The sequence below is a fragment of the Panthera tigris genome, chromosome D4, assembly GCF_018350195.1.
Source record: "Panthera tigris isolate Pti1 chromosome D4, P.tigris_Pti1_mat1.1, whole genome shotgun sequence".
Taxonomy (NCBI): Eukaryota; Metazoa; Chordata; class Mammalia; order Carnivora; family Felidae; genus Panthera; species Panthera tigris.
Genome location: NC_056672.1, coordinates 18865694 through 18880184, shown reverse-complemented (window position 1 = coordinate 18880184; position 14491 = coordinate 18865694). Strand labels below are relative to the sequence as shown.

The following is a 14491-nucleotide window of genomic DNA, read 5'->3' as shown; positions in this document are numbered from 1 at the left end:
ATATAAACTGATTAACATAAGTCAAGGTAAATGTTTCTCTGTTGATCCAAAAACACAGCAGTCTTAGGGATTACCATTTAACTAAAAAAGAATTAGAAGAGAGAGACAGGCAAACCGAGAAACAGACTCTTAACTATAGAGAACAAACTGATGGTTTACCAGAGGGGTGGTAGGTGGGGGGATGGGTGAAATAGGTGATGGGGAGTAAGGAGTGCACTTGTCCTGATAAGCACTGGGTAGTATAAAGAACTGGTGAATCACTATATTGTACACCTGAAACTAATACTATACTGTATGTTAATGAACTGGAATTGAAATAAAAACTAAAAAAAAATATATTACTACTAGTCATTCACCTTTAGACGATTTCTTTTGTACATCTAACTGAATAGTGAATTAGGACAAGATAGGGGCGCCTGGGTGGCTCAGTCAGTTAAGCATCTAATTCAGGCCACGATCTCAGTTTGGGAGTTTGAGCTCCACATCAGGCTCTCTGCTGTCAGCGAGGAGCCCGCTTGAGATCTTCCGTCTACCTCTCTCCACCCCTTCCCACTTATTCACACGTAGGCGTGCTCGCTTTCTCTCTTGGAAAAAAAAAAATTAAAAAAAAATGGGACAAAATCGTTCAAGTTGAAAATTAAAAAAAAACAAACTATAAAAATACTATAAAAATTCTAATATCCTGAATTAATCTGTAATATTTTATAATAGGGATATAGCATATGGATATTTAGGTTAACAAGTAAATATGATGGCTATAAAACCAACTTTGTTCCTTCTTTCACAAAAATATATATATAATGAAATAAAAAGTGAACCAAAGAACATTATTTTTCATTCTAAGACTACACATTATGTCACCACCTAACCTTCCATGACAAATCATGAATGTTCCTTATGAGAGTGGTACAACCTATATGATTTTGGAATAGAACAACACATTCATATTGAAGTTACATAAGTTTATTATTATTAAAAGAAATTTGACAAAAATACTTTTCAAATGCTAAATATAAAATATTGACTTGGTGTTCCTATTATTTTTCTTTTACACAATGGAATTATAGCCCAGAAAATTTACAGAGAATATTAAAAATGGCATTTTGCTAATAAGCAGATAATTTAAAAGAAAACTAGTGAACATTAAAGAAATATTTAAGTCTACCTTTAAATTGTAAAGACAAACTCTGCATTTTATAAAGCCACAAAACATATACAAGCAAATGGTAGAAAATATAATATGCCCCACTTTGGATGTAAAATACATTTTTCTGTGCTTAATAATGCAATTACTTTGCTTTCTGAAAATGTGTAAAAACACATTTTCAAAGGAAAAAAGTATTTTCACTCCTTACAAATGGATATATAGGCATTAGGGTAGCAGTCATACAAAACATGTTAATGAAACATTCCAAATAAAATGACAAAGAACACACGAATTTAACATTTCAGATCTGACTCATCATCATCATCATCATCATCATCATCATCATCATCATCACTACTGCTACTGTGAGTCATGATCCACTCCCTGTAGACCTGAATTTTCTGTAAGCATGGTAAAGGAAAAAAGAAGCACAAAGGTTAGTCAGGCATGGCAAAATGCTTGCAAACATGTAAAATTGTGAAATGTTCGAGTTAGAATAATTTTGAAGCAGACTTTTCAGATGAGTAGGGCAGTAATTATGGATATATTCCATAACTTAAGAGACCAAAGACTAAGAAGTTCCACTGGTTGGTACACTCAATGGGTAAAATAATTCGGTAATACCACTAAGGTATTTCGTGAATATATTAGAATTGTTATCCTATTTCTCTAGCAGGTAACTTGAATTGACTACCAGGAAGCACTATAATATGGCACTTCTTTCTAGATGCAAAGGCATACAGAGTATATTTTATATTTAATGATATTTTGATCCATATAATTTAGTGAACACAGAGTACCTTTTTTTGGAGAATTAGAAAAAGAAAAATGAGAAGCATTTCAAATATTAAACATTTTCGAAGGGCACCACTGTCAAGTCACTTAGATGAAATCTTGGCAGATGAGATCTTAAATCCTGTTTCTAGGTCATCTACTTTTTTTCTATATACTGCCATTCATGGATTTTAAACTGTTTGCTAATAACAGACTTGTGATTAAAAAAGCACCATTACCACCAAACCAACAACCTACTTCTTACACCTGTAAGAGGTAATGCTAACCAAAAACATCCTAAGGCCTCTGGTGAATTCCTACAGGTATTCCAGCTACTACTGTATTTATGCTCTTGCTGAAAAACAAGTAAAATGGCTGACAAGGATTGTGAGGGTTTAGTCCTTTAAATAGCTCTTTTAGCAATTAACACTAAGACTGGCCTACTAAAAACAATATGCACCTTTAAAAACACACAGTCAAGAGTCCTGACCTTTAAATCCCAAAATTTAAAGCTTCAGTTAACAATTAATGAATGTATAAAATACATTTACTTGTCACTAAAATCAAGTTATCAGCTGTGAGAAATTTTTGGTATCTCATGTCTCTCTCCTTTTGTTATAATCTATTCCCTGATAATGAGGATGTATTTCTAAATTCTCCTCACTACTCACACTTCCTTCTTACTAAATGTATTAAAAATTTCTCAAGAAATATTTTTAGTTTTTCAATAGGTGATGACTAGGCACTCCAATAAAATGTTAGTAGTATGTTATTAACATAAGTTACTAATGTAAGGAACACGTTACTTCTCGAACAAGGGAAGGCAGCAACTGAATAGAAGTATATTTTTCAAATGTATTAACCGTAGGTGACTTCTGCACCGTTTGCATCTTCCAAAGAATGATACACTGTCATTGCAGAGATTGTACGAAATGCCTGTTAGAGTACAACGTCTCACTAGATTGCCAGTTCTACCCCATATGCAATTATTTTGAGGCTTTAAAAACATTTTAAATACAGTATCACTTTATTAAATAATACACATTAGCTCAATGGTCATGTTTTACTATATTAGATGGAAGCACATTTTATTCAAAGTGATATTCTCTACATGTAGTGGGTAAAATACTGAAGTTTTAAATATTTACCATGGTCATTTTAAACATGAAAATATTTAAAATATCAAGGCTATAAAGGAAGCACCATATCCCTACAGGTTATTATTACTACGAATATTTTCAAGTCTATTTAACATAACGACTCCTGGTTTGTTTTCCAACAAGTGCTTTACTTTAGGACTCCACATCTAAACCACAGATGAAGTAACTTGAAATGGTATAACCTATTACGTATGCTACCTACACCATAATCCAAATTTTAAAAAGGACAATTTTCAAAGTAAGAAAAGTATCTAAACTGGTAAAATATTCTACCTTCAAATGGTCTACTGTTTCAAAAGCCAATTTTCCTTTCTAAAAGATGTTGGCTTTCATGTGAACTGCTTATCAGATTCCACAGGTTTTAAATAGACTACACAAGCATAAGGCAGGAAGAAGGTCATGGCCACTTGAATATTTTCCAAAGAAAAGCCTAAGAAACCCAAGAATTCACAATAGCAGTGGAACTGATTTTTCCCTTATCAGTGCCCAAGTGGACAGGAGAATTGTATTAAAGCTACCAGCTTGATATGCAGAGGGAGTCCCCTACGCAGAAATGGTCTAACTGGTTAAGTAAGTACCACCAGTTATGAGGGTACAAAAGGCATGATGGTTTGCAACAAATCTAGCAAATCCAGTACAGAACTAAGAATACCCTATAACGAGATCAGATTCACTAAAATCCTATACAAAAAGTTACCAATACGAAAGCTTTTCTTTGTATTCAAAATATTGAAACAGCTGTACGTAGTTTGTAAATTTTAAGACTAAAATCTACTGCTGGCTTTCACTTGCAAAGTCATGCATTAACTGTTTTCATATCAAACTTTTTGATGCCTGTAAAAAAGAAAAAAAAATCTTATAGTAAATAAACGTACATTAAAACCTAAGTAAACATAAAAAACTTCTAAACAGAATTAAGCAAAACATCTAAAGCCCAAATAATCTAATATATATTGGAATCATTATATAGATACTTGTAATAAAGCAAACTTGACTAAATTAATCTTAGTGTGTAAGATACTTCTTCACCCACCTGTAACATTTGGTTGCCAGTCCCATCCCTCAACCTGTAAGGTCTGATAACTCCATCCTCATTAAAGAATCGAGGGGGTCGCAGGCTCTCCACTTCATCAGAACTCTCTGTAGCTCTACAGGGAAGAACATATAGCTTGAGTATAAAAACTATTCAAATACTCTTATGTACAATTTAAAATGCAACTACTGAAAAGAATGTTCTTTTGGATAAGACTCTTACATCACTCCTCTATTTTAAAATTTGTCTTTATGACACCAATAAATTTAAGTTCTCTAGAAAAATATAGACTTGAAAAGAAGTTTGTTTACTGATTGTCTTGGACTTTCTTTGTACACAATAATCAGAGAATCAGCAAATGATGAGTACTGCTTTTTTCTTTTTTTCTCTGCTTTAAGGCTTTTAACTTCTTTTTCTTTTCCTACAATACTGTTTGGTTCCTCCAATACAATGCTAAGTATAAGAGGGGACTGTAGGCAACCTTGTCTCATTCTTAGCTTTAAAGGGAAAGCTTCTACTGAGTTTTCCATGAGGAACCAATATTAACAATAATTTTTTTTTTTAACGTTTATTTATTTTTGAGAGAGAGAGAGACAGAGCATGAATGGGGGAGGGTCAGAGAGAGAGGGAGACATAGAATCTGAAACAGGCTCCAGGCTCTCAGTGATCAGCACAGAGCCCGATGCGGAGCTTGAACTCACGGACCGTGAGATCATGACCTGAGCCGAAGTCGGACGCTTAACCGACTGAGCCACCCAGGCGCCCCAATAATTTTCTTTTTTAAAGGCACCTTTTGCCAAGCCAAGGAAGTTCATTTCCACTCTTAGCATATAGTTCCTGTTATTGTTTTGGAAAATTTTGAATGGGCAATGAATTTTAATTAAGAAATTCCTGTCCGGTCATTGCTGTGACCTTTGGTTAATCTCCTTCAATCTATTATTGCTATAAGTCAAATTACATGTATGTTGTTTAATGTTCAAATACCCTAACATATTCCTACTTGGGCTGATATGCATTGCTTGAAATACATAAATACTTTGCTGAATCTGGTCCTGTAATAATTTAACATTTTTAACTGCATGGAACTACATGAGAATGGTCCATCTGTTTGTTCACTCATTCAACAAACATTCAGAGATTCAATAAATATTAAGAACTTACTCCATAACGTACCCATATATATAGAACACATACCATGGGGTAAATTCATCAGTTAAAAAGCAGACTGGCAGAATGGATAAAAAAAAGTTGATCCAACTAAATGCTGTCCAAAAAAAGATTCACTTTAGAATCACAGACACAAATAAGTTGAAAATAAAAGGATGGAAAAAGATATACCATGTAAACAGTAACTAAAAGAGAGGTGGAATAACCGTATTAAGATCAGAAAATAATTAAACTTTAAACAAAAAATTCTCAGATACAAAGAACATTTTACAAGAAAAGGGTTAATACATCAAGAAGATATAAAAATTTTAAACATATAAGTACTTAACAAGAGTTCTCAAATACATGAAGCAAAAACTGGCAGAACTAAAAAGAGGAAAAGATCTACAATTATAGTTATTTTTGTATCCTACTTTCAGTAGTGAGTATCATATAGACAAAAGATCAGCAAGGGAATAGAAGATATGAATAACACTATAATCTAACTAGACCTAACAGGCATCTATACAGAGAACACTTAATTCAACAATAGCAAACTACATATTCTTCTCAAGCACACACACAATACTTTCCGGGACAGACTACGTTTTAGGCCATAAAACACATCTCAGTAAATATAAAAGTTATACTAAAACTTGTAAAGTATGTTTTTTTCTGGCCACACAGAATAAAATTAAAAATCTATGAGAGAAGGAAATTTGAGAAATTCACAAATTTGTGGAAATTAAACAGCAGAAGCCTAAATAATTCAAGGTCCAAGAAAAGTAACAAAGGAAAGTAATTACTTTGAGACAATTGAAAACAAAAACACAACAAACCAAAACTTGTGGAATGTAGTGAAGACACTGCTCAGAAAGTAATTTATACTGTGAGTGCCCAACACTTAAAAAGAAGAAAGATCCCAAATCAATCATCTAACTTTACACCTTGAGAAACTAGAAAAAGAAGAGCAAACTAAACCCAAAGCTAGCAGAATGTGGAAGGAAATAAGAAAAATTAGGGCAGAAAAAAAAATTAGAGGAAAGAAAAATAAAATAGAAAAACAATGGAGGGAGTCAATAAACCAAAAATTGGTTCTTTGGTAAAGTCAACAAAAATGACAAACCATCAGACACACAAAGAAAAAAAGAGAGGGAACTTAAAATGACTGGAAAGAACAGACAATATGATTAAGACTTAAAGAGACTGAATGAGTAATCAAAAAATTTACCAGAAATAAAGGTCAAATCCAAATGGCCTCACTGGTGAATTTTATCAAATGTTTAAAGAAAAATTAATGTAATTCTTCCACAAACTCATCTCAAAAAATGAAGAGAAGGGAATACTTCCTAATTATTCTAGGAAGACAGTACTCCCCTAATAACAAAACCAGGCAAAGACATGACAAAAAACAGGCCAATGTCCCCTGTAAATACATACGCAAAAGAACTCAGATAAAATTTTAGCAAACTAAATCTAGCAGCTCATAAAAAGGATTATACATCATGACCAAGTGGGATTTATTCCAGCTATGCAATGTTGGTTCAACGTATGAAAATCAATTAATGTAATACACTATATTAATAAAACAAAGAAAAAAAACAATGTCAATTTAATTAATATTAGAAAAGCATTTGACAAAACCCAACATCCTTTCATGATAAAGGCACTCAAACTCAAAATAGAAAGGAACTTCTTCAACCTGATAAAGAGTATCTACAAAAAAGCCATGGCTCATATCATAGTTAATGGTGAAAGACTGAAAGCTCCTCTCTAAAATCAGGAGTAAGACAGGCATGACTGGTCTTGGTAATTCAACACTGTACTAGAGTTTTAGCCAAGGTAATTAAGCAAGAAGAAGAAACAAATGGCATTCAGATTGGAAGGAAAAACTAAAACAACTTTTTATTTATTTTTAAAAAATATTTTTTTTGGGGGGTGAGGGGTAGAGAGAGAGAGCGATACAGAATCTGAAGCAGGCTCCATGCTCAACTGACTGAGCCACCCAGGCGCCCCATACTACTTTTATTTCTAGATGGCATGATTTTATATATACGAAACCATAAATAATCCAACTATTAGGGGCGCCTGGGTGGCTCAGTGGGTTAAACGTCTGACTTCAGCTCAGACAGTGATGTCATGGTTTGTGAGTTCTAGCCCTGCATAGGGCTCTGCGTTGACAATGCAGAGCCTGCCTGGGATTCTCTCTCTCTCTCTCTCTCCCACTCTCTCTCTCAAAATAAATAAATAAACTTAAAAAAAAAAAAGAATCCAACTATTAGGGCTAACAAACAAGTTTCATAAGGTTGCAGAATAAAAGCTCAATATACAAAAACTAGTATTTCTATATACTAGCAATACACAATCCAAAAATGAAATTAAAACATAATAGCATCAAAAAGAATGTAATACTTATGAATGAATTTACGAAAAGACACAGATATTGAAAACTACAAAACATCATTGAAAAAAAAATTAAAGACCGAAATTAATGGAAAGACATCCATTTTCATAGACTGGGGAGACTTAATATTGTTAAGATGGCAATAATCTCCAAATTGATCTTGGTTCAACACAATCACTATTCAAAATTCCAGCTATCCTTTTTTGCAGAAATTAACCATATGCTAACTGAAGTGACTCAGAATATCTAAATATCTTGAAAAAGAGGAACAAAGTCAGAAGACTCATACTTACTGATTTCAAAGCTTACTTCACAGCTACAGCAATGCAGTGTGTTACTGCATTAAGGATATACATACAGATCAATGGGACAGAACTGAGAGTCTAGAAATAAACTCAAATTTATAGTCAATTGATATTGGACAAGAGCTTCAAGACCATTCAGTAGGGAAAATGTAGTCCTTTCAAACAAATGGCGTTGGGACAACTAGATTTGCACATGCAAAAGAATAAATATGGATCCAAACTCTCATCACATACAAAAATTTAAAAAGTTTTTTAAATGTTTTTTTATTTATTTTTGAAGGAGAGAGAGACACAGCATGAGCAGGGGAGGAGCAGAGACAGAGAGAGGGAGGCAGGCTCCAGGCTCCGAGCAGTCAGCAAATAGCCCGATGCGGGGCTCGAACCCACAAACTGTGAGATCATGACCTGAGCCGAAGTCGGACGCTCAACCGACTGAGCCACCCAGGTGCCCCATCACATACGAAAATTTAAAAATTAAAATGAATCAAAGACCTGAACTTAAGAGGTAAAACTGTAACTCTGCTAGAAGAAAATATGGGTGTAAATCTTCATGACCTTGGACTAAGTAATGCTTTCTCAGGTATGAGAGCAAAAGCACAGCAACCCAAGAACATACAGATAAATCAGACTTCATCAAAAAGCACCAGCAGAAAAGATAAAATACATAAATAGGAGAAAATGTGGTCTAGTTTCCAGAATATATAAAGAACTCTTACAGTTCAACAGTAAAAAGATAATCAGCTCAATTAAAAAATGTAAAAGATATTTTACATGAATAGACATTTCTCCAGGAAAGATATACAAATGGCAAATAAGCAAAATGATATGAATGTTCTATATCATTAAGAAATAGCAATCAAAACCACAATGAGATATTACTTTACACCCAATAGATTAGCTATTTAAAAAAAGCAAAATGGAAAATAACTAGTGTTAGAGAGGATATGGAGATATTAGAAACTTCTTCACTGTTGATGGGGATATAAAATAGTATAGCTGCTGTGGAAAACAGTTTGGTAATTAATTCAGTAAGTTAAACACAGAGGTTATCAAACTGACCAAGCAATTCCATTTCTAAAGAAAAATTCAAGAGAACTCAAAGCATATATCCACATGAAAACTTCCATGTTTTCAGCAGCACTGTTTGCAACAGAGTAAAAACAACCTAATTACCCATCAGCTAAGAAACAGATAACCAAAGGGAGTCTATCCATACAATGGCATATTTACTCATAAAAAGAAACGAAGGTCTCATTTATGCTACATGGATGAACCTTGAAACATCGTAATTTTAAGTGAAAGAATCCAGGCACACAGAGGCTACACACCGTATGACTCCATTTATATGAAATGTCCAGAAAGTGTAAATTTACTGACAGAAAGTAGAATAGTTGCCATTGGCTGAGAGGAAAGAGACATGATAACTGTTGACAAGTGCAGGGTTTTCTTTGGGGTGATTGAAAATGTTCTGGAAATAGTGCTGATAGTTGTACAACCTTGTGAATGCTAAAAGCTACCAAATGCATACTTTAAAACGGCAATTTCTTACAGTATGTGAATTATATCTCACTTTTAAATAGACTGTATTTGGGTATTTAAAGTGGTATTAAAGATTTTGGGGGTCCATGGGAGGGAGGTAGATGGAGTTAGGAAAGGGCAACAGAAGTATCTGTGTGGTGAACTACTTACTACCCTGACTAATGGTGGATACATGAACATAACACAGGTGATGAAACTGAATGGGATGAGGGCACAAAGAAGCAAGTGAGTCCAAGTCACGGTGGGAAATCTGAATAAAGTTGATGGATCGTATCAACATCGATATCCTGGCTGTGATGCTGTACTATGGTTATGCAAAATGTTACTATTCTGAAATCTAGGAAAACGTGTAGTGGTCTGGATGGTGGTTCTCAAAGAAATCATGCTAGATCCCTGAACTTCTGAATGCCATTTTACAGGGTCAAGTCTATGAGGATGAGGTGAATTTAAGGACTCTGAGATGAGGCGGTAGTCCTGGATTATCTGGGTGGGACATGTGTCATCACAGAAGAGACCCAGGGGGAGAGTAAGCATACAGAGGAGGAGGTGATACAAAGATGAAGGCAGAGGTTGGACTGATGTGGTCACAAGTCAAGAAATGCCTGTGGCCACCAGGAGGAAGAGGGAAGGTGCAAATTCTACCTTCCAGAGGGACTGCAGCCTTGCTGGCACTTAGTTCTCACTTCTGGCCTCCAGACCTATAAGAGGATGAATGTTTAGCATTTAGGCCACCAAGGTCGTGGTCATTTGTTACAGCAGCCAGAGTAAACACAGTACAGTGTACAAACAAGGGATCTCTCCACGTTATTTCCCACAATTGAACGTGACTCCACAGTTATCTCAATTAAAAAACAAAAACAAAACAAAACTCCCACAGGTCAAGCCATGTTTTAAGTCATGTGGAAATAGACAAGAGCCACTGCATTCATAGAACTTACATTCTACCAGGAGAGACAAGCAAGGTAAAATTTATAGCGTATTTAGTGATGAAAAGAGCTAAAGGGGGCGGGGGAATCAAGGAAGGAAGAGATATATGATGTATCTGAGGGCAGAATAGGGGACAAAATGAAACTTTAGGGTGGCCATGGCAAGGCCTCACTCACTGGGAAAGTGTTGAATAAAGGAAGCAACCATGTAACAGAAGAAAGAGTATTCTAAGCAAAGGTTAAGGAGGGGGTACCACACCTCCACTGTAAGTTCCACACCAGTTTTTAGAACAAATTTCTAATACTCTTACATGATGTTGAATGGGGAAGTGAGGATTTCCCTTTCCTCTTAAACAACAGTACAGCTGGGATTGTCTGTGTCTTAGCTTTCGGAACACCGCCCTCTCGATTATCCCCCATACTTTAAGGGCCATTCCTTTCCAGACTCCTTTGCTGGGTCCTCCTTATTTTTCCCAACTTCTCAGTGTTGGTATATCTAAAGCCAAGTCCTTGGATCTATTTTTTTCCTCGTTTCTATTCTCATTCCCTAGGTGATCTCATAAAATCGCACAGCTTGAAACACCCATTACAGGCTCACACATTTCAAATTTTTAACTCCAGCTTGCACCTTTCTCTTGAACTTCAGACTCTAATACTCTGCAGCTACTTGATGTCCCCATCTGGATGTCTAAGAGATAGTTTAGACTTAATGTATTCAAACAAAACTTCTAATTCCCCCCTCCCCTAAGTGTAATGACAATACGGTATTTCCATCATTTCAGAAAAAAACTTTAGAATTATCCACAATGATTCTCTTTAATGGCCGACATCCAATCCTTTATGTAATTCTGTTGTCACTACGTTCAAAATACACGTAGAACATGATTCCTTCGTACGAACTTCTAGCCTATCCAGGTCTCACCACCACCACCTCACATCTGGATTACTGCAAAGGCCTCCTAAGTGTTCCACTGCATCCCCCTGCAATTTACTGTCGATATATATAGATATATATATATATATATATAGCAGCCAGCTCACATCATTTTTCTTGGCCAAAACCATCCAATGATTTCTTATATCAAGAAAAAGCCAAAGTCCTTACAGTGGCTTACCAACCCCATATGATCGGAACCCCTAGGCATTCTCTATTATCATCTTTTCCAACTCTCTCCTTGGATTCACTCTACTCTGAGCACACTGGTCTTGCTACTTCTCAAGCCAAGCATACTGCTGGCATCGGGGCTTCTTACTGGCAGTTCCTACTGCCTGGCACCTTCTCACATGGCTCACTCCCTTACTTCTTCAGTCTTTCCTCAAATTTAATCTTACCAGGGAAACTTCCCTGAATACCTTACTTACATTTAAGATGGCAACTTTCCTCCCTACCACTTGGGATGCTCTTATCTCTTTCACGGTTTTATTTTTTCCTCAAAGAATTTTTCACCATTTAGCATACTGTATATTCATCATATACATATATATTATCGTATATAATAAATATTCACTTATTGCTTTCACAGCAGAATTAAGTCATATGAGGACAAGAACTTTGGCAATTATATTCGTTTCTGGTTTCTTGAGTGATTAAAAGTATCTAATTGATACATATCTATAGAAACTATATAGTATATCCTCTTCAAAAACAATATATTAAAATGCTTAATGCCAAATATTCACTTCTCAAATTGTAACTTATTCCTTTGTAAAGTTTATTTATTTGAGAGAGAGAGAGAGACAGAGACAGAGAGAGAGAACGAACCCCAAACAGGCTCCTTTCTTTCAGTAGAGAGCCCAGTGGAGGGCTCAATCTCATGAACCGTGAGATCATCACCTGAGTCAAAATCAAGAGTCAGATGCTTAACCAACTGAGCCACGCAGGTGCCTCTGCAACTTATTGTTAATATTTTGGTTCCAATGTTGTTTCTATATAGTTCAATTAGATTTATTCACTCATTTATATTCTTTTATTTGATTCTCATAATCCACTTCTCATTTCTGGTTTTAATATCCTTCTTCTCAAGCATATTTTTAATAGTTCTTAGTCTTATTTTTATTAAAAATGTTTTATTTTGCCCTTAATCCTTAAAGGTAGCGCAGGTCATTACAGATTACAAAGGTTTAGAAAAATGGAAGGTTATTCTAGCAACTTTGGGCATATACCTGCATAGCTGTTGATTTTGAATTATTTATGTTTCACTGAGTTTGAGCTTCTCTGATGACAACTTAATACATTCTATTTGTGAATCTAAAGTTATAAGGAGAAGAGACCTTTTTTCCCCTATCTTAATACTGAAGTATAAAACCAGAAACACCCAATTTTGGTAAACAGTAGGAAATACTAACTTAAGAGGAACAGTTAAAAAAACAAAAAAAAAGGAGCAGCTCCATATAATGACCGTACTTACCTCAATAAAGCAGGAAGCAAGAAATAGATTAGGGAAATGTCCATATACCTAACTTCCTGTTAGGTCTCATTAGCATGAATTTAATCCATTGTTGTATGGGTTACAAAGCTCTAGAACAGAGATAATAATGCAACTACCAAATTTCAATCTTAAGCTAAATTTAACTTGGAGCAAGAGAGGATGTTTTAAAATTATTTGCACAAATGAAGAAAAAGAGAGGAAATGGATGTAATGGTTTCGTAACAAAGTAAGACCATAAGGGGAGGCGGAACACAAGCTGAGTTTAAACCAGGAATATAAAATGCCATTCCTTATTTCTCAAAAGGAGAGAGAATACTGTATTTGCTAATTTTAGAACTAGCGTGCGTGTGTGGCATTACATTATTAATAATGCACCTCATTCAAGGCAACTAAAGAGCCTAACCTGCTCAGCCTTTCCTGCCAAGGCTGCTGGGAACGAATGACCAATGACCAATAAAGGAGAACTCCATAAAGCCGAACTGATGCAAAGGCAACAACTTAAAAAGGAATTAGGATATCATATGTAATTTGCCATACTGTAAGGTTCATAAACAAGTGCCTTGAGGCAAACAGATTTATTTTATTTCTCACGGTTTAAGAGTTTTACTCATATCTTCCACCAAACAGAACCTACCTTTTTATTCCCTGAAATGTACTGCTAGCCATGTCTATGATGCCTCCGGTTGGCCTTGCCACTGCTCCAACTAAACCTTTCCCAACACCTTTGAAGAAACCAGCTGCTCCTTCTTTTTGAGCTCCTAGAAAGAAAAACAACAAAGGTTTAGGCAAGTGAATCATGAGAGAAAACAGAATCAATTTGTGAAAGACCTGGTAATACACATCACCTAAAGGAATATACTTGCCTTTGATTGGTTTTGTAACAATTCCCGTTATGCCACTTACAAAACCCTAGAGGAAAAGCACAATTAAAAATTTTTAATACTTTCAACATGATGCTTTGAAAAACCAAGTCTGGCTTACAAAAAAAAAAAAAAAGAGAGAGTTTTGCTCTCTAGATACTATAACAATCAACACACTGTCCACGTATTTTAGTTAAACAGAATGCTTTTGGAGGCTATGGACATATTGTATATAGGACACAACCCCCTGCTTCTCCGATATCTAAATAACACTTGAAGGAGTGCAAGTTAAATGTCTATTTAAAAAAAAAATTTTTTTTTGATGTTTATTTTTGAGAGAGAAAGACAGACCGTGAGCAGGGGAGGGGAGGAGACAGAGGGAGACACAGAATCTGAAACAGGCTCCAGGCTCCGAGCTGTCAGCACAGAGCCCGACGCGGGGCTCGAACTCATGGGCCACGAGATCATGACCTGAGCCGAAGTTGGACATTCAGCCAACTAAGCCGCCCAGGCGCCCCAATGTCTATTTTCATATTCACAGAATGTGGCCTTATAAAATGGCCCCTGCTGTGTTTACAACCCTGGGAATCTTCTTACAGAAACCAAGCCTTTTCCTCCACGAGTGATGCCTTCTCTAAGACCCGCTGGTTGCTTATTCATGGCTTCTCTTCTCTTCTGTTGGTAGTCTTCATCCATAGTCATAGCTGCCACCCCTTTCGCCATAGCATTGGTGATTTTAGAGGCAGCACCAGCTAATCCACCTGGCAG

At 35.6% G+C, this 14491-nt stretch overlaps 1 protein-coding gene across 8 annotated transcripts in view; it reads right to left on the bottom strand.

Moving 5' to 3' along the window:
- The window catches only part of VPS13A (vacuolar protein sorting 13 homolog A), a 256059-nt gene that overhangs the window by 19107 nt on the left and 222461 nt on the right, over positions 1-14491 (bottom strand). For 5 of the 8 annotated variants that reach the window (XM_042965112.1, XM_007077510.2, XM_042965115.1 and 2 more), the window contains 4 exons: positions 14321-14484; positions 13727-13772; positions 13498-13621; positions 4115-4229 (listed from right to left, as the gene is read on the bottom strand). In XM_042965112.1, coding sequence (XP_042821046.1) covers positions 4115-4229; positions 13498-13621; positions 13727-13772; positions 14321-14484 — 449 coding nt within the window. Of the gene's footprint in view, positions 1-1317; positions 3916-4114; positions 4230-13497; positions 13622-13726; positions 13773-14320; positions 14485-14491 lie in introns of those variants that run through there. The other 3 variants (XR_006210800.1, XM_007077511.3, XM_007077512.2) reach the window with 3 other exon arrangements.